At 37.3% G+C, this 21,712-nt stretch overlaps 2 protein-coding genes across 5 annotated transcripts in view; both read right to left on the bottom strand.

The window, feature by feature from the left end:
* RABGAP1 (RAB GTPase activating protein 1) overlaps positions 1–21,712 on the bottom strand; it is a 160,099-nt gene that overhangs the window by 52,829 nt on the left and 85,558 nt on the right. The gene's annotated exons all lie outside the window — the stretch shown is intronic.
* Positions 13,544–19,266, bottom strand: GPR21 (G protein-coupled receptor 21). Its single transcript, XM_046684476.1, has 2 exons — positions 19,205–19,266; positions 13,544–18,778 (listed from the first exon to the last, which is right to left on the bottom strand). Exon 2 carries the CDS (start codon positions 18,384–18,386, stop codon positions 17,337–17,339), a length of 1,050 nt encoding a protein of 349 aa, XP_046540432.1. The 5' UTR covers positions 18,387–18,778; positions 19,205–19,266; the 3' UTR covers positions 13,544–17,336.

The following is a 21,712-nucleotide window of genomic DNA, read 5'->3' as shown; positions in this document are numbered from 1 at the left end:
TCTAAGAAGAGTGTTTGGGGATTTTAACAGATTCACTAGAACATGATGCTTCAGGAGGGCAGAAATTTCTCTTTTGTTCATGTGCATCTCCAGCTCCTAGAAGAGTGTCTCACAAAGGATAGGCACTCAATAAATATCTTTTGAATAAATGAATTCTCAGGGGATATATGACACACATAATGTTCAGAGCCATTTATTTCCCAGTTACAAATGCACTTTTACAGACAAAAATAATTAAGCAACACTAACAAGAGATAAGGTAGATCCGTAGTCACTGTTCTAAACACCTTACATATAGATAGATCACACAGCTCTATCTTAACAACCCTTTGCAGAGGGTTCTATTATTTCCCCCATTTGACAAATGAGGAAAGAAGTTAAATCACTTGCCTAGAAAGTGAGGAGCTGAGACTGGAACTCAATTGGCTTTCTAGCCCACATTCTTAACCCAAATAAATATACTTTAAAAGTAAAAAAACCCTCTTATCAATAGTGAGTGGCATTTCTAATTCCTACTATATAAAAAAAAATGCTTTTGTCTTCTCGACTCTTCTAACTAAAATTGACATGACACAGACTTTGAAAATGTGCCTTTTCTTTCTACTCATATGAATAAGCTTTCTTAGATGAAGGGTGTTCAGCATTTATGAAAAAGCAGAAATAACTGAGGCCCTAATAACATGTACACAGAGAAATATATGAAGCTCTTAAACATAAAAACAAAGTGAAAAAAATCTCAACATGTGGTCTTTCTATAAGTTATTCAAAGAAAAGGCATTTTCCTTAAATGCCAGGTGGCCTCCAATATTTATGGTAGGTTATACATGTTTTTATCCAATATTTCAGATTAAAAAAAATCAGTAATCTTTCAAATATTCTGGGTTTTACTCTTTGATTAGGGGTGGCCTAATCAAAGAACCTACTTTCAGATCACAAAATCTTCAAAGAACCATCTTCACAAAATTGTGCTGGTGACATGTTTTGAGAACATTAAAAAAAAACCCCAAAATTGCTATAGAAACCTTGTATTTCATGGTGGTGAAGACAACTCCTACCACATTACTTAGTGTCCCTATCACATATCTTGTTTCTCCTAAAGAAATATGGGTATTTTTCCCCTCTGGACAATGATTAAATGTCCATTTTTGTTTTGGCATCCAGGAAGCTCAGAACTAAAATTGCAGCCCAATCTTAAACAACACGGGATCTCATGGCCTGTGTATCTGTATATTATCTTCCTGTTCTACCTCTATTTTCCAAATCTCTTTCTTATTTACATTTTCCTATTTTGTTGAATTACAAATATTCTAATATATTCTAATATAATTATAATAAGAATTCTAATAATTCTCAATTACATTAGTAATACGAGGTAAAATGTATTTATATGAAAAAAAGCCCCTCAAGCGCATTTCATAATTCAATCAACGAGAATTCTATAAGTAAATATCTGATCGATGGGCTCACTTAACAGTGACAACGCAAAAACATTATCTTAAACTCAGATTTCAAGGACATAAAACGTATGCCCAGGCAAACATATTCTGACTTGTCCCTACGTGGCTAACACACTGCTCCTCACATCAGTTTCCTTACAACCTGCAGTGCTGTTCTTCCACAGCAATGAGAGAGCAGGGATTTTAGTGGAAACTAGATCTGTGGGCAGATACTGCTTTGTATATTTATCCTGATAATTTGCTATTGGAGGCAAAAATCATAATTCCAGTAAAACTGTCACTGAATAACAACACTTAAAAGAAGACTTCAAAAGCTGGACCAAAGGGACCAGCCCCGTGGCGCAGCAGTTAAATTCATACGTTCCGATTTGACAGCCTGGGGTTCGCCGGTTCGGATCCTGGTGCGGACCCACACACCACTTGTCAAGTCATGCTGTGGCAGGCGTCCTACATATAAAGTAGAGGAAGATGGGCACAGATGTTAGCTCAGGGCCAGTCTTCCTCAGCAAAAAGAGGAGGATTGTCAGTGGATGTTAGTTCAGGGCTAATCTTCCTCCAAAAAAAAATTGTAAAAATTAAAAATAAAAACAGGGGCCGGCCCAGTGGCACAGCGGTTAAGTGCGCATGTTCCACTTCTCAGCAGCCGGGGCTTTGCCGGTTCCTACCCCGGGTGTGGACATGGCACCGCTTGGCACGCCATGTTGTGGTGGGCATCCCACATATAAAGTAGAGGAAGATGGGCATGGATGTTAGCTCAGGGCCAGGCTTCCTCTAAAAAATAAAAAAAGCTGGACCAAAGACAAGAAAGTGATCTTTAACATATTTAAATAAATGAAATATTGTGTAGGTATTCAGTAATTAATGTGTTAAAATTTCCATTCCAAACACATCAAACACATGCTACAATACATCAAACACAAGAGCAAACTGGAACTAGATTTTCACAAACATGGAGATAACTGAAGGCATTTCAGAATCTGGCCACAACTATGTGAAGACGGGGGTTGGACTTTTGAAGAACGAAGAAGATGGAATTTAGGTGTTCCACCTAGGTTACACAAAATTAATGGACAGAACATTAACTCTAGGGTTAGACAGTTCTTTCTCTGAATTCTGCCTCCTCCACTTTAATTGTGTGATCTTGGACAAGTCACTTAACTAGTCTGAGCCTCAATATCCCTATGTAAAATTTATGCAACGGTCCCTGCCTCGCAGAGTTTATGAGAAGTACGTGAGATACTACATGGAGAGCAGGTAGCATAAGGCCTGTACATGAGTGGCAGTTCTTTTCCATCATACTTGAGATTTATGATGTTGGCATATTTCCAACCTTGGGAGAGAGGCCAAGGGACAAAATGTGTATTTGGCAGATTTGCCTATGGTTGGGACTTAGTGCCCTGTGGGGAATCTGTAATTTTAGATAGTATGCAATTCAGAAATCCATTGTATATTACCAACATCATAATTTATCATAACCAAATGAAAGTATGAAGATAAATCAAGCACAGAAAAACTGACATAAAATATAAATGGTGCAATAAGTGTTTTCTTTTAACCTATGAACCATGCTAACTAAAACACTGCAGAACTCAGTATGAAGTATCTTTGCTGATTATCTTTTAAAAAAAAAAAAATTTCTCAGAGGCAATAATCCATTTGGGTTTCTCTATTATCATTGCCTCATTTAGTAAAGAGCTCTTCCATTTCAAGACAGTCAAATAACTACACCAATCCCCAAGGTACTAATCTTTACTTACTCTTTTTCCCTTTCAATAAAGAAAATTACCCCAAACTGACAACTATGTACTATAATCAATGAACTGCCAAAGAATCTTTATTACAAAAAGCAGACTCAGAAATCAGGCTCCAGAAATGTTTGCCAAATAAGCGCCTGTAACTTTTAATATATACTTTAGTACTATATCAGCTGAATTGTTACATACTTACTATGTTGAATCTGTAGCATACAATATAATAGAAAATTAGATGACTTCTTCAGAAAAGATAGCTTTTAATAAAATAAAGTACTGCTATCACATTGTTTCAATCCAAATATGGCATTATAGTGCCATTCTAAAAATAAATCTAAGTCCCATGTGATATGCAGCCTTTTAGCTGCGCTCATTTCCTTTTAGGGCTCAAGTTTCCCACAGGAAAATTATTCAATGCTTGGCAAAACTGTTTCAAATCATGTATAGATAAGGCATAAATGCTAACTGCACTGTCAACCTTTCCCCGCTCTGCTATTGTTGATTCTCCTTCACGGTAATCCTTCATGGCCCAAGAGGAGGAAATACTCAAGAATTGTTACCTGACAAAAGTGAACACAAAAAGTGTCGTTTTGAGTAAAAAGGTGTGGGGGAGGTAATTTATGAGTCAGCTAAGCTTGAAGACACAAAATTATTATATACAAAGTCATATTCCAAACAAATATTTCTGATAACTGTGATGACTTCCAAATATTTATTTTAATTGTATTATTTATATTACTGAGCAAAACTGCACATCAAATGCTCTCTTAGTATAGCTTAATACAGACTGCATTGTTTGCCTTATATTATTTGCTTAAAGATTTTTTTCTTTTGGTGAGGGAGATTGTCCCTGAGCTAACATCTGTTGCCAATCCTCCTCTTTTTGCTTGAAGAAGATTGTCCCTGAGCTAACATCTGTGCCAATCTTCTTCTATTTTGTACGTGGGATGCTGCCACAGCGTGGCTTGATGAGTTGTGTGTAGGTCCACACCCGGGATCCAAACCTGTCAACTCGAGTCTGCAGAAGTGGAGCATGCGAATTTAACCACTACACCATCAGGCTGGCCCCTACTTGCTTAAAGATTTTATAAAGAGCATTATATGCTAAGAATAAAATCTTCTCAAAATCACTCACTGATAATACACCTCACACACACATGAACAAGATCCACATCCCTCAAGCTATATTTTCATATAACCAAATCAAATTATGACTTCTGGGGCCGGCCTAGTGGCGCAGTGGTTAAATGTGCACGTTCCAGTTCGGCAGCCCAGGGTTCGTCGGTTCAGATCCCGGGTGCGGACATGGCACCGCTTGGCAAGCCATGCTGTGGCAAGTGTCCCACATATAAAAAAGCGGAGGAAGATAGCCACGGACGTTAGCTCAGGGCCAGTCTTCCTCAGAAGAGGAAGGATTGGCAGCAGATGTTAGCTCAGGGCTAATCTTCCTCAAAAAAAAAAAACAACTATCAAATTATGCCTTCTAAGAAAATATTTATGAATGTTTCATAATGCTTAACAAACACTCAGTTTTACTTTAAAAAGTTAGTTTCTTCTGAAAATAACAAATCTTCAGCCAGAGATCTAAGTGTGCCTAATGAATAACAAAAATACCTAGCAGGTGTAAAATGGCTAGATACATTAAAATATGACTTTACAACTCTATAGAGCTCCCTACTCTTATAACAGTTAACAAACATTAAATGAGAATCCATGTTTGAATGACACTGGTCACAAATATCTCCATCAGTGAACTGCTGAACTGTATTTAGAATTCTGTAACAAGTCTGCATTCATATACATATTCACCGACTACAGGTATATGTTCTGGGTCTCAACACTTAATTTTATATTTTATATAGTTTTCAGGCAAAAATGATGTTTCCTTGAGCCCCAATGTATAAGAGAAATCATGTTTAAGATTTTAACTTTTCTATGAAAGAACTAATTTTAAGAAACAATTATTAAGAAACAAATATTTAAATATTTATGTTATTTCATCATTAATGTATAAAGCTATAATTACTTGGACCTTTTTCTATTAATCTAAAAGCTTAAAACTTATCAGCACATAGGTATAATATCAACCAAAGTCTACTATTAGCATCTATGTAATAATGTCTTACTACATAGGTACTAAGAGTCCTCCTGAAATTAAATTATTTTTATGTTCTTCTAGTTAAAATTCTTAGGAAACAGCAACTTTAAAAGTACTGGATAAGCAATGATCTTCAATTTTACTTAAGCAAAAACTTCACCCTCCATCCTCACTAAAGGAGAAACACTATAAATACCAGTGGAGGTATTCTAGAACTATCCAGTTCATGTATTTCTATTTCCCCTAACAAACATTTCTGAGGTGACTGCCAGTGATCAAGGGAACTTTCTAACTAATTAAGATTGTTCAAATCAATTTATTTAATAAAAAGTACCAATGGAAAGACTATTTTTATTTATTTTAATACAAACCAAAATCTGAATATTTGTTTGCAAACCTGCTGGAAATTCTCATTTTCTAAGCACTTACCAAATGCTGAACAATCCTTTGGACTTATTTTGGCGGCAGGATTGAGTCTACGGGTGGTCTAAGGCCTGGATTCTAGTCCCAGTTCTGCAACTAATTAACTGTGTTACCACTCTGGGTCTCCTTTTCTCCATATGTGAAAGGAAGAGTCTAGATTATGACCTCTAAGGGATCTTCTAGCTCAATCACTTTAGGATTCTATATTTACGTCATTCACCTAGTCAAAAATCTTAAGTCCATCTCCAATTCTTAATTAGAATCAAATCCCTCAGCCCTTTATTCCAGGCCAGGTAGCCTCGATTTATATTTCTGACCTTACTCTCCATTACACCTCAACTTGAAAGCTCTGGTTCATCCATGCTGCCCTATTCACAAGGAAGATAGCAGCACCAGCTAACGTACTGACTGCTGAGTGCCAAGCACTGTGGTAAGAGCTTCACGTGTATCAGCTCGTTTAATCCTTACAATACTTGGGTAAAATAGTGCTATCAGTTAAGACTACAGAGACTAAGAGGGATTCATTATGTACCTTTCCCAGGTTTCACAGCTAGTAAGCAGCAGGACTAGGATTCATACCCAGGTCTGCCTGCCTCTCAAGCACATACTTTTAATCACTATATATTACATGGTCTCTTTATTCCTTAAGTATATGAATGGCCCCTCTTCATCAGGCCTTTGAAGCTTAAAACACCCTTTGCCACAATTTTTTTTCCTAATACAACTCGTTGACAAACCTCAATTAAAGTGATACCTCTTTATCACTTCAGTCCCAAATTTCCTTTCTACCTTTAACCTATCAAAGCTCTTACTATAGGCTCCAACGACTTGTTCCCTGATGAAGTACATCTAAATATATGTAACTTAATGTCTGAGATTTGTATAGGTCGAATCCTCCTGAAGAACATACTACAAAAGCAGGACAAAATACACAATACATCAGTATCTTGATGGAGCAAACCATCAAGGCAGGACTTGAGAGGTTTATGATCCCTGAGAGAAGGAAGCCCACTAAGTCGCTCCACCTTCACTGTGGGCCTTTCCTCTGAAGGTATATGCTGATTTGCAGCAGGCCCTGGAAGTCACTGGGAGATTCTGACCTGTACATAACAAACAAATAATAGCAGCTATCTTTGACAGAGCTTCTATGGTGCCACCAGGCACAATTCTATATACTTTAAAACATGATAGTATCAGGGGCCAGCCCGATGGCACAGTGGTTAAGTTCACACATTCCACTTCGGCGGCCCAGGGTTCGCTGGTTTGGATCCTGGGTACAGACATGGCACCGCTTGGCACGCCATGCTGTGGTAGGCATCCCACGTATAAAGTAGAGGAAGATGAGCATGGATGGCTAGCTCAGGGCCAGGCTTCCTCAGCAAAAAAGAGGAGGACTGGCAGTAGTTAGCTCAGGGCAAATCTTCCTCAAAAGAACAAAACAAAACACAAACATGATAATATCTAATTTTCACAATAATTCTGAGGGGGTATGATTCCATTTTACAGAGTAGAAAACCAAGCGCCAGAGACTCCAAAATCCATACTCTTTTCACTACCTTTCTCTTTATCTCAGAAGAAAAAAAAAAGTGGTCCAAGAGTATAAAGTAATGCCGTAACAATGTAAAGAGCTTTGCCATTAATGTAACATGCATCTGAGCTTGAACCAACTCCTATAATGTTGTTGTCATCTTCACTTAAAGATGACTAGCCTTGTGAAGTTCAGATCAAGATTATCTAATAAAGTGCCAGAACTAGCATCTAAATTTTGTTTTAACTTTATTTCAGTGCTCTGTAGGCTGCAATGCACATCCTCAGTACAACGATGTTAACAAACACATGATAACATAACCTAAGTAGCAATGTTTTCAATTCCTACAAATACCATGTCATGAAGAAGGAGAACTTTTAAAAATGAAAAAGGCTTTTGAGTCAGATTCTGCTCCCCAGGGTCCAAAGAAGACAGAGCCACACAAATGTCCTTTTTAATTTTTTTGGTCCAGCTATAAATAAATGGCTTACAGTGGGGGTTTCCCAGTCTTTCTGGAAGAAACTTCAGAAATGAAGCATACTGTTTAATGCTATAACTTTTGCATTCTTCCTCAAAATATTGTCTTAGTTCAATTCAACAAGTTTTTGTTGAAAGCTGACAAAGAATTTAAAATTTTACTGTGAAAAGATTCTTACTTTTGTATTTTGATCAAAACCAATAAAATCTTTTGGTAACACGCCAATAAATCTTTCATTAAGTGACTACAGTCATGGTAATTTAACATAATGATATGCTTTTTACTTTGCAAAGGGCTTTCTTATGTCATATTATTGTTTGATAATTGTAGGTCACTTTATTAGGGTTTTTTGTCTATTGATTCTTTGGGTTCCTTTAATCCTGTGCAGCTGGCCACTTTATGTCACTCTCATTCTAGAGGTCAGGGAGAGAGACGACTGTAGAAATTCTACTCTACCCAGGGCCTAGGCTATCTCATATACTACCCTGCAAGGAAAACCATCTAACACACATCTCCTTCCTGTGGATACCAAACTGTACTTTGCCTTCTTCTCGTGATCTCATAATGCCAGGTCTTGTATTATAGATACTTGTATGCCAGTACACACATACTCACTACACACAAACACACACACACACACACTTGTTTGCTTTCATGTATTTTTTTCCCACGATGTCAAAGAAAAATGTTTTCCAGTGTCTGCTGTCTTCTCTTGGTAAAAACCCAAATTAAAAAAATCTAAAAAATCCAAACAGATCCCTATGAGGCATAGTGATGTGGCAGATTAGGAATAAAAAAGGTCTTACAGACTCAAACTCAGTTTCCACAATTGTAAGAGGGATAATATCCTCTTTGCCTGTCGTCCCCAGGGGATGAAATGATATGAATAGAAAACTTCTCTGTGCAGTGTGATCATGCCCTCACTCTCTACTTAGTAACATGCTCTAAATCTGTGATTCCTGGTTTCCCTCCACTTCTGCTAAAATTTATTTGCCTTTTCCTAAGTGTGGTCTATGCTTTTCATAAAAAATAATACACCTACATAGCTGTAAAGGTCAAACAGTCCACAGCTTACAATGAAAGACAGCAGACTGCTCACTCCCCCCACTCTGCTCCCTGCTCCCCCAAGGCAACCATTTTCATCTTTTTTTTTCTTTAGCTATTTTTCTTCATATTTCTGAACAAAATGCTTACATTGTCATTTTCTGGTTTTTTTTCAGACTTTCTAGCATGGAAGATGATACTGTAGCTTCATTACAGTTCCCAACCCCACCCACCCTCCACATGTACTTAAATTCCCCTCATCATGACTTTCAACATAATTTTGCCACAATTTTTGGTTAAATCCATATTGTTTGTAACTGAATCAGAGTATATGACGATTAGATTTCCTTTCTTAATTTCCTATTTTTTCTGAAGTTACTAATTGCCTAATTTTTTCTTTCCCTCAGTATTCTATGTATCTATCACCAATTCTTCCCCTACAAACCTGACAGAATTGTTGATTCCCATCAATTATTTTTTTTCTAAAGATATACCTACTAGTGCTCTCCTTCCTTCTGCTCCAATTTGAACTAGGTGCTTTCTGGGTCTGCTGCACGTCTGTCTTCCTAGGGTTTTCCTTCCCCATCACCACAGGAATTCTTTTCACTTCTCTCCTGCATTGGAGCTTCTGTTTCCTGAGTTCTCTATCTTCCCCTTTCTTGATTTCATCCTTCATTCTGGGGAAGCATATCCTTCAATAACTTCCTGAGCAAGTATGTAAGGCAGGTAAATATTTTGAGACCCTGCTTATCTCAAAATGGGTTTATTTTACTCTAATACTTGAAGAGGGTAAATATTTTTTTTTGACGGGGCATAAAATTCTAGATTAAAAATCACTTCTCAAAATTTTTGAGTGATTTCCCATTATCTTCTTGCTTCAATGAGGCATAAAGTCCAATGCTATTCAGAACTCGGTACTTACTATGTTTCCACTCTCCCATCCCTACTCTAGGCCAAGAAGCTTTTAGGATTTTTCTTTATCCCTAGTGTTCTGAAATTTTATAATGATCTACTGTCATGAAGTCTTTTTATTACATTAAGCTAGTCTTTTTCATTATAGAAACTCAAATTCTTCAGTTCTGGAAATTTTTCTTGTGATATTTGAGAACTTCATCCTTTCTTTTTCCCTATTCTGTTTCTGAAAATCACGTTAGAAATTGGGCCTCGCTGATTGAGGCTTTAATTGTATTGCTTTTATCTACTTTATTGTCTTTTGTTTCACTATTCAGCCTACTTCAATTTTATCTTCCAACTTTCCTGATTTTTAAAAATTCAGATTAAACTTTAAATTTCAAAAGCTCTTAGTCTTTTTTTGTTTTTTTATGGCATCCTATTCTCCTTTAATGGATGCAAAATCTTCTTTGAAAATATTAGTTACAGTGTTGGGTTTTTTTAACTTTTCTTCTGTGACTTGCATTGTCTCTGTTTCCTCTGATTTCTTTTGTTCTGGGCTCTGTATTATTTGTGAGAAGACTTTCTCAAAAGACCAGTGATCTTTGGCTGACTGTTAATATTAAAGGAGAAGGAGTAAAAAACTAATTGGAAGCTCTGTATTCATAGGTGGAATTTGTTGACTGATGAGGTGGGAACATGAGCCCTCAAATACAGTCCCCAGACTGGATTCCTCTCATCTCCTGCTTAGAAGGTTTAAGGTTGACTGAGAGCATTCTGGGAGTGAAGAGACTGATTATCAAGGAGACTGATTATTTAACATGTGGCCTTTCTCTTGACACTCAGTTTTCAACAAGGCATCTTAGTCCCATCCTCAGCTATGCCTGGCATCCAGTTATGTCTGCGGTTCAACCTCTCCAAAGAGTAAATCTTCCATCTTCTGCTAGGATGGTGAAAAACCAGTTGCCTGCTTGGGCCAGCTTGGGAGTGAGATCAAGACAGTGGGAGTGGAGGAGTGCAGGAGGCAGGTGGTGATGGCATCTAAATGTTCCTTATATAAACTTTCTAACAATTCTTCAGTTTTCAGGTGTTCAGCTTCATACAGGTATCTCAGGAATCTAATTCCCAAGTATTTACTGGGTTCTACGGGCAAATCAGCTTGCTTCTTTTTGCTCCTCCCCTCTTAACTTTAGGATTCAGCTTTGTCAATGCTGCTGAGTCAGTTACCACTTGTCCACTGGATTTCTATATTCCAAAATTTTGTTGGCTTCATTCATCTGCTATAGTCTCTGCTCCTCTTCTATTCGTCCATATGTATTATATCTTTGCTATTCTTTTCAGTGGAGTTAACAGAAATAAATATCCATATTCAATCTGCTATATTTAGCAGGAAGTTTATGATGTTTTTCAAGTCTAGGAGTTAGCTTATATATTGATTAGTTTCTTAATCTCTCTAAGTTTTCTCACATGTAAAATAGGAATAATAAAAATAACTACCTGGTATGTTTCTGTGAGAATTAAATGAGGCAAGAATGTAGGCTTTGGAGTCAGAAAGAACTGGGTTGGAATGGTAGATCTTCTATTTATTAACTGTGTGACTCTGACAACTGTAAATCTGTTTCCTCACCTATATAATGGGGTTAATAATAGTCACCAGCTCATACATGTTGGGAGGATTAAATCAAAGTTTATAAAATTCTCCTCAAACATAAGCAGCCTCAATTAACATTTATATTGTTGCCCATAATGCTTCCAATATCTAGAATTACACACACACGCACACACCCCATTTCAGCCTATTTAAATCTTATTCATTCAGGGCCCAGCTGAGTGAAGCTCAACTCTAACTCCACTGCAAAAGTAACATGGTTTAACAGAAAAGGGCAATGGATTAGCAAGTAGGAAGTCTGGGTATTATCATACATAGATGTGTAGCCACTATACTGGTTTCCTGTTTGGAAAAGAGAGAATCAGATTAAATGATCTCTAAGGTCTTTTCCAGCTCAAATGTCCATCCCCATCTCTGTTGCCAGACATGATCTGACATTCTATATACTTAATGTTTCAATGCCTATTATCTGCCTTATGTTGTTAATTTTTATAGGTTGTTTCATATATCTTGCTTTTCTAACTAGACAGTATATAGGTGCTACATGAAAGCCAAGATGAGTTGCTCCCCCAAAACTATCATAAATAAGGCCACCCTCTGAACATTAAATCATAAAACCATATATTATGGTAAAGGATAAGACAAGTGACATAAAACCACCTCAAAAAGAAAGAATAAATAGCAGGCTTGCAAGACTACTAAGACTTGCAAGGAACCTTACTAAAAGACAAGTAACAAAAGAAGTTAACTAAAGAAATAATATGTCAATTAGAAGATATGTCGGTCAGTATTGGAAGCAGAGATGATTCCAACTTTTATTACGATCTCAATGACCAGGTTTCCTGATTGCTGAGACAAGACATCAGGCTTAGTCTGCTACCAATAAATGTTCACATTATAGAACCATATTCTGAGATTCCATCCTCACCAAGCACCATTCTGAATAATGTTTGGCTTCCCGTGAAGATCTACCAATATGGAAAGACTGCTCCTCACTGCCAACATCTTTTTTTTATTTTAAACTAATAAACTGACATTATGATTTTATACACAGGCATCATGTGAACTTACCCCAAGAAACAGATCCACGGTGTGCCAACTGTCCCACCAGTAGGCCTTGGTAAATTCCTCCAGAAAAAGTCCCTTTGTGAGGTTTTTTGAAGGACAGATAATCACAGAATTTTTCCACATGAAACATCTAAAAACTATAAAGTTCTACAAGAAAGGAATCGTGTGATCCTTCTTTATATCCTGAGGCCAGCTAGCTATCCTACTGGCATATAGGCAGAGCTTGCTGCATAAATGCTTCTCGATTGCTTCTGAAACTTTCCCTAAAGGCCAACACTATTGCATAATACAATTTTCCACACCTTTTAGCAGCATCATTTGAAGCACTTCCCTCTGAATACATGACCAATAGTGTGCTAAGAAGAGAAAGGAAAGGGAAGACAGAGCTAGAAAACTGGTAAAGAGTGAAAGGGAGACAAAGCAAAACCATAGAGTTAGAACAGTTTCTTTCACCAACCTATTCTACAGCTCCTCTTTGACTGATTTTTACAGCCTACCTTACCTGGATCCAGAGCCAAGAAGGTGTGATCCAACTACATATTTCTTATCCATGCTGTGAGAAAGTGGCAGTTTGATAGCACTGCCTGAAGTTCCCTGGGACAAGGCTACAGGGCTTCCAGGAGCAAAGTGACCTAGCTTATAGAGCAGGCACATTCCCACACTAGTTTCTTGGTACTAAGAGATATTACTTATTATTTAGAGTCTAGAATGGCCTTCACCAAAGGCAAAATTGCTTATGGCCTCTGGACTACCTTTTGAACATCACTGCTCTATAACAACTAAAAGTAATAATTAGAAAGGGTCATTCACGGATTCTATAAAATTTATTAAAACTTCTGCTCTGAGCCAGGTCCTATATTAGATTTTGGGAATAAAGATATGAAGAGACACTGTTCCCGCTTTCAGAGACTTTGCAGACAAGTACAGGAAGTAAATGAAAACAGTTTTAGGTAGAATTTAAAGCTACTGTCATTTTAGAAAGGTGAGGATTTATCATGCCTCTCTTCTCAAATTTGGGATTGCTAAGCAGCCTGGAATAGTCACAAAGCATTGAGCTTCAAAGATCTTAACACAGGGGACCACCACATCATCATGCACAATCTCCTCAGATGTAAAACCATGGCAGAAACAAATAACAATAATCATTTTTATTTGCAAAGCACTTTACATTTTACAAAGTACTTTTACATCCACAATCTAATTCAATCCTCAAAGTAACCCTATGAGGGATGAAGTGATTATTATCTCCTTTTATAGAAGAAATTAAGTGCTTAGAGAAGCAACTTGCCCTTATGAAACTAGTTAATTAGTAACAGTAACATAGATGTTTTGATTCTAATTTCAAAGTTCATTTTAATCGTATCATGATGCCCTTTTGTCACCCAAACTTTGAAGAAAAGCCAAACGACTCGTTTACAGTCATAAGAAATGTCTAGAATATTCCCAGGGTCTGAAAAATATATTAATAAAATGTACATTTAATATGAATATTTAATTTTTCTTCAACCTGAAACAGAAAAATTGTGCAAAAATGAACATATGGAATGACTTACGACGAATTTAAAAAAGTCTCATGGTGCCACTATTCTCCCATCCTTAAACTTCCCCAAATCTGATCATATAACAATAAATTCTGGTTTGCCAATAATTTATTTCACAAATCTTTTATGATACAAAAACACAGTCAGTGAAATTAAAACATTTCCTACAAAGCTACTGTGCAGATTTTTCAATCAAATCTGACTCTCCCAGAAATCACTCTACTGTCTGGGAGCCTGTAACCCTGTTGCTTCATTTTCAAGTTCAAAGAGGTGGATAATGCATTTATAGTACAAAAATTCAAGTTTTCCCAATCCTTAAAATACTGAGACCATTGTTCAAGTAAAAAGGAAAAGCCACTATAATAGGCTGAGAAAGGAACTTATCCAGAAATAAAACTTAAAGAAAACCCTTTCCAAAATGGAATTTAGAGAGAGTCAACAGGTCCATGAAAAATTCAAATATCCATTCTGGTGTAAGATTGGTCTTTCATTAAAGTGGAGCACTGTCCTTTTGTAACTGCTTTTCCACTCTAAGAAGGAAAAAAACCACACACCTTCATTGACATCATTTTATAAGAACACAGAACTAATTCACAAATATAACAATTAGAATAGTCTTATTTTAAAATTTACTATGAAATAATTTCAACACAATTACCAAAAGCTGTGCTTCCTCTTGTATCAGTCATATACCATATAAAGTTAAATGTGCTGTCTTGCCAAAGCCCAAGGTAATTGAGTCTAAAAATACACTTTTTACTCATTCTGAACTAGTCAGATTGGTATTTAAATCAAACGTCATCAAATGTTGCATTAAATAAGGCTACTTAAATACAAACTCTCCAAATGTATCACATAGAAACTGCCCCTAGCCACATAAGATTGTATGATTGCATCCAAGAGTGTACCCTCTCCCCAACACACACACAAAAATAAAAACAAGAAAAGCACTAGAGACAATGAATGTGAGAATAAAATTGATACCTGAAAGAAACAGAGTTTATAAGGTCCAATGAAGATAAGCTAAACTGGAAAGACATCCGATATTAAGCAAGTATCAGTTGTGGGAGCTTTATTTTTCTTTAAAATTATTGTATCTACTTAGTTTCTACTTTAGTTTTACGCTGCGATACTGATAAAGATTCTCATGTGAAAAAAATACCTATAATAACATCTAAATTTGGTATTAGGACAAAAACTTAAAAATCTATTAACAAAAGCTTATTAAAAGAGTTGTCTTTCCAGTCACTAAAAGACCAGCTTGATTAACCATTTCTAGATAATTAAACAGATATTTTCTCTTTTCCATTCTTACAAGATAAAACCCTATTGGAGGAAAAATTTAAAGGGCTCAGCCCCCAAGTAAAATCTACTGATTTAAACATCAGTTTTTTAATAAAAATTAAGTCTTTAAAGATTTCCATATTTGCTAAATTGAAAATTCACAAGCAAACTGCAAATGTGAACAGATTACATTCTCCAATATACATGAAAGAAAAGAAATTTTGATTTTTTAGATCAGTGCCACTTACATAAAGGGGAAATATGTATAACTATTTTTCAGAATCCAACAGAAAAGGTTTTCCACTTCAAATGGCAATTTAACAAAGCCACTGCTAACATAACTTGCAATTTCAATATGAGTTCTAAATTTTAAAACAGCTTAGAATCAAATTTTCTAACACTAAATGTAAAGAGCAAGCAAGCTTTTGGGAAGAACTCAGAATCTGAAGTTTGAATGTTTATATAATACTTATTTACTTAAAAGTTTAAATGAACACATTTGAGGGTGACATCAAACCGATATCTAAAACCCAAAATCCTAAGAATTTTATTGTAAAAGGGGGTAGGAGGTTTTCTAATATCATGACCAAAAACCAAAGCATGTCTGCCTGTTTTATAAATATCCATGTCCTTTCTTGGATTCAAAATCTACTTTTACCCATGTCCCTTGGGTTTCTTCCATCTTCCAACTCACTGAACACCATTGTCGCATTCAGATTACAACATCTAGCCAAAGGCAGAGATCACGTAAGTCCCCTAAAGACTTCCAAAACATTAGAACCAGTAAAAAAGTAGAGGAAATACTCTCATGCCTGGAGCTGCTGGGAAATCCTCCTCTTTTTTCAGAAAAATAAATCTCTTGCTCTTAAAGATAATCACTTTTAAGAACAAATTAGAGTACTCTCAATTAATAATTCTACAGAATAACAATAATAAAATGCTACAGATTTTGCAAGTATTTTGGCCTAAAAAAAGATTAGTATGGAAAGAACTGTATCCCAAAGGATTTTTTTCCAGAAGGAGAATAGCAGTAAGAGAGACTGCTGATTAGATTAAACAGAATTTCTCCTTCTCTCATTCAAATGTGGGTTCCTGAACACTTTTAAAAAGAATTAGTTGCTACTTTATTAGTTGATTCCATTTAACCACAAATTTAATTTCAATTAACCCCCTTCTATTTTGAAAACGAGCTAGTTAAGTGCATAATTCACGACTTAGTTGCTTAGGGCAACTTTCTCCCTGATATTCTCTATTTCAGAAGTCTCTGGATAAAAAGAGAGAAGACTCAAGACATATTTTTAAATATTTTCATCATAAAAATGGCAGCCAACAGCCTATCATTTAATTATTTTTCAACTTACTCAAACACGTTTTGCTATAAAAGAAAAATCTAACTAAATACATGCATGTGTGGGCAAAAGGCATGGGCAAAAATACTGCAACACAATCACTTCCTATGCACACATTTCTTCAGATCTCCGTAAAGTATGGCACAAAAAGCAGCCCAGTTTTTCATAAATTGCATGATTTACTGCATTTTTGCTTCATGGTTCATTGCAAAATTCTAAAATTAATGTCTAAGTGTTCACATTATTCACTGTATTGAGAATTCTCTCAAGAGATAAGACAAAACATTTGGCTTTTTAAATGACAGTGCTGCAATCTGCAATATAGTCATACTTTGGCACACAAAAATAAAATTTAAAAACTCTGTTAATTCATCACTGTATTTTAACACTCCCTGTTAAAAGAAATCAATTGCATATGAAGCCCAAACAGCTGGAAAGAACCCAGAAAAGCAAGAAGAAAATGATGACTTTTTAAAATGCTGACGCTTTTCACACCTAGGTTCAGTCATGCCAGCTGCAGAGAGGTGTTAGATATGGCTTTATTCATTTTAAATCTGAGAACTGTAGTCATTTTCTATGACATTACAAAAATTGGAACCAACAGCAATTTATCTTCATGGTCCTGATTCAAAGTACTTTTTAAAAAATCATTTCTGCAAACTTAGAAGGTATTTTGGATGGATCATTTGTTTGCTATTGCTTAGAGTCAAATTATTTTGTCCCAGATTTCCTACTGAACTCAGAATACAAAGAGATAAAAAGGAAAGACACACACACACACCCTCCACACACAGTGACCCAATATCTGAACCACTTCAGACATGGCATCCATTAAGGGGGCCTTTGTTCCTAACTGTGTAAGGGTCCTTAGCTATGGTCTGACTTGCACAAGAAGTACACATGGCCCCTGACAGGCGCTTCAGTCCCCTTTGGAAGACGCTGTTGGAGAGACTATAAATGACACAGTTGCAGAAACTGTTACTAATCGCAAGCCAGGTCGTCAAGAAGGATGCGAAGCGGTTGCTGCGGCCAGTAGAGCTCTCCAACAAGAAGTAGATGATGTACGGCAACCAGAGGATGTAAAATACACTAGTAATTCGGAACAGAACCATGGCATAGCGCTTATCAGGACAGGCCTGCACCTCCCCAGTCTCCCCACTCTGGCTGCTGAAGCGGGCTTGCCTTTCGCTGATTTCCTTTGTGTGCTGTTGGCAGATTCGGAAGATGTTGAAATAGGTGAAGCACACAATGAGGGCTGCTGGGGCATATAACATCATCACGATGAACAGGGTGAAGTAGGGGTCGGTGTGCCAGGACTCCGCACACCAGTGAAACACATCTCCATGATATCCAGGTTTGCCCCAGTCGAAAAAGGAAGGCAGGAAGACCAGGGTGGAGTACAGCCAAATCAGGAAAATACACAGGCGTAGTCTCCAGGGTGTAACCACAGTATTATAGGTTAAAGGTTTAGTGATGGCAATATATCTATCGATGCTGATACAGGCCAGAGAGGCCATGGAGACACTCTTCAGAACCGATACTACAAAACCAAATACCTGGCAAGTCAAGGACTCCTCTACTGGAAGGGGGTAGTGGAGGAGAGATAAAGAAGGGACCAGGCAGCTTACCCCAACCAAGAGGTCAGCATACGCCATAGTCTGAATAAAATAACTTGTAGTGTGGTGGTTCAACAAAGGTGCACAGTGAAATACAAAAATCACAATGATGTTGCCAGAAATAATCAATACAGTTAGAAAGACAATAATCAACACTTCCAAAAGGCAAAAATTGACAGTTTCCAAATAGCCAAATGCCAAGAGGCAAAAAGGGCGGCTGCTCTGATTACCATCCAAGGTGGAGTTCATCTTGAGCTCAGGAGTGATCTCTCACTTCATGCTGCCGCTTGACTGCTGCCAACAGTTCAAAGGAGCAGCTGCTGTCATTGCGGTCAGCTCTGTGTGTTTGTAATAATGCCAGAGGAGCCTTAGTCCCCAAGCTCCCGATGCTGCTGCTCTGGTGCATTGCCTGCAGTGCCATTCCCCTTTAAATCCTTGGAATAGGGAGAGCCAGCAGCAGTTATCTGGCCAGTCCCAGATGAGGCCATAGTACCAGGTTTACCATACACATAGCACCAGGGGAGTAAGGCAAACTCTGGGTACAATGTCTTCAGGCCAATGAGGGTAGGGGGTAGGGGCAGAAGAGAAGGGAAGAAGACTAGGAGCTTCAGCAGGAGTTGTAATGAGGCTCCTCTGAACAGCTGATAGAAGAAAAGGAGAAAGCATTTTACATTTGCATCCAATGCCCTAATCAAAGAACCTGGCTAGCTCAGGCTCTCCCCCCAACTCCATCCCACCCCACCCAGTACAACTATTCATGGCTACTCTCAGTAGCACCCCACATAACTGATCCTTACTCTACAGAGGAGGCACACCACAGCAAGCTTTCATGATCAACATAAAACAAAATCAATCGCAGATCAATCTACCCCCATTTCCTTTCATTTGAGCCTTCTGGGGGAGAAAAGGAATCGGCTGATAGCATTTCTCAAAATATTTTACTATAATTACCACTAATAAAATTAGCTAAGATAACTTATTTTCTTCATTGATTCCAATGTAATATTTTGCCTTTTTGAAAACATTTCAACACAATTTATCTGTCTAGCTTAATCTCAGAGTGTTACCTGTAAGTCTGCAAGCTGTAATCCAAACAAAAGCCACAAAACATCCTTAACAGAAAGCCTTGTAAAGCAGGAATGTGCCTCAGCCCCGTTTACCGCAGCACTGAGACACAGAGGGAGGGGATAAAGGAGTAGGAGGGGAAAAGGGAGAAGAGGGGGCTTGGGAAAAGGAAGAAGCGGGGGAGGGGAAAGAAAATGCCTGTGTGCGCACATACTCGGGCATCTTTAGCAGCTTATTAGAATTCATCGCCATAGAGGTGCTCCCCGATTTCCAGACTGCACAGTGGGGGGATAACTTAACATGCCTGCAGTGCAGTGTTTGAAAGCTGTTTCCTCGTCTGTCTGGAATCCCCCTTCTTGTAGATGAACAGAATTTAGACAGCTAGTAAGAAGTGGTAGTAACCCGGAGAGAGTGCCAGCCAGGAATTAGACTGAAACATACTGCCAAAGGGCTAATGCTGAGGGGAAATTCCTGTTTTCTTGTAGCATTTTCCCAAGGAACAAAGAGCAATGTTAAAGAATGAAAGTGTGTTATCAGTGCACGGCAACTGAGGAATCATAATTCAGCTGCACAAATTCTCGCTGGAAACCTAAATATTCAGCATTAATTTTCTCTCACAATTCAACAGATAATGGCCAATATTAAGATGACCAAAATAACAAGAAAACTTAAAATTCAGTTTTTCAAGAGAAAAATAAAGAAAATCTCACGCAATCTGAATACTGCAGAAATAGCACAGACATAGAAGAGGAATTACATCGTTCCTGTATTTGACACTACGCTATAGTTCTGAGATGCCATTTCTTGCTTCCAGCTTGCTGGGCAGTACACAAATATACAAACAAAAGATGAAAAAGCAAACGTATCCATTTCCACCCAGACTTGAAAATTACAGGAAGTCTCTCGGTACAACTTAGCGTTTGTATCTAAGAATACACAATCTTGTTTGTGCCTACTTAAAACAATGCAAATTGGGATTATATTGTGGCTCTTATGGTAATGCCATAAATGATGACAATTTTCAGCTAATTAGAAATGTATATTTTTGCTATCTTTTCCTTTAGGTGTCTTTGGACTGTCAATTCATCCTTCTAAATAAAGTTCCATACATCCTGTAGAGTAAAATAAACAAATGTTGGCATTTGTAAGCATCCCAGAAGGTCTGCACACCTGGGTGGAGATACACATTATGTGATCCAGCTTTCATTTTTCATTTGTTTCGCACACATGCTTTCTCATTGCAGGCAAATGGCCACCCATAATCAGAATTCAATTAATTACATTTTAAGATCTGAAGCACTCTGCTTATTACACAAATGCAAGGAACCAAACACCTATTGAGCATAAGCTTAACAGCTATATCTGACAGGTCTTACTGGAAAATATGGCAAAGTATGGTATAGTAAAAAGACCTATGGCACTGAACACACTCATCTGGTTCAAATTCTTGCTCTAATATGACTTAGCCTCAGTTTCATCATCTATAAAATGGGTGTAATACTCTCTATTTCAAGGAGTTGTTGAGAAATAAAGGAGACAGCATACAAAATGATTACCAATACTTAGCACATAGTGGGTATATAAATGTACTCACTTTCTTCTCATACAACTAAAATAACCCTCCTAAATAGCCCGTGGTTTCCCACCAATCATGTTGCATTGCTTGAGGCTGAGTTCCTCTGAATCCTCAAGTGCCCTCTCTTACTGTGACTGTCCGCTTCTAAGGCACACAACAGTGATTTGCATACTTTGCTGTCATGCATTCCTCACATACATTGAGGCTATTCCATATGTAAGGCACTAAAGGTACCTGGAAAGAAGGAATGATGATATGGCATCAATTATTCCCTCTAGACAAATAATTTCTCTGCCTATGTCGCCAGCCCTGACTCTCTTGAGCTCCCTTTCCCACCTACAATTTGCCTGCTAGTCAGACATCTTCCACTTGGATGTCCTGTAGAGACTTCAGTCATAGCATATCCAAAATTAAATACACTTTTCCCACCAAACAAACCTCTTTCATTTTTTTCCAACGTTTTTCCAGGCTCTCGGGAACGAAACTTAAGAATCATCTTGATCACTCTCTCCCTCAATGTACTGTTCTTAGTCACCAAGTCCTGGGAATCTATTTCTACAACAGCTCTCAAATTCATTTCCTCCTTTCAGTTTTTAATACTTTCCTTTAGGCCATCACTAAATATCATCTAGACTTCTAGTCTTGTCCATTTTTCTAATCTATTCATTTCCACCTTGTTGAAATATCCAATAGCACAAGCTTTAATATGGTACTCTACCGTTCAAGAAGACTCAATGGCTCCCTATTACCTTTCCAATCTGATTTCACTATTCCACGTCCCCCCAAACACCTTGTCCTCCAGCCAAACTAGGTTACCCACTATTCTTTATTTTAGAACTCCCATTTTTTGAGTGCTCAATAAATATTGAATAAAAAAAGGAATGATTTGAAAGAGTTATATTTCAATAAATGGAAAAAAAAATTAAGCAAAGTC

This window comes from Equus quagga, chromosome 1, assembly GCF_021613505.1.
Source record: "Equus quagga isolate Etosha38 chromosome 1, UCLA_HA_Equagga_1.0, whole genome shotgun sequence".
NCBI classification, from domain to species: Eukaryota; Metazoa; Chordata; class Mammalia; order Perissodactyla; family Equidae; genus Equus; species Equus quagga.
Note: the sequence above shows the minus strand (reverse complement) of the source record. Positions and strands in the feature narration are given on the sequence as shown.

Excerpts from the sequence above, each read along its gene's own strand:
- GPR21 (XM_046684476.1), bottom strand. The coding sequence starts at position 18,386 with ATGAACTCCACCTTGGATGGTAATCAGAGCAGCCGCCCTTTTTGCCTC.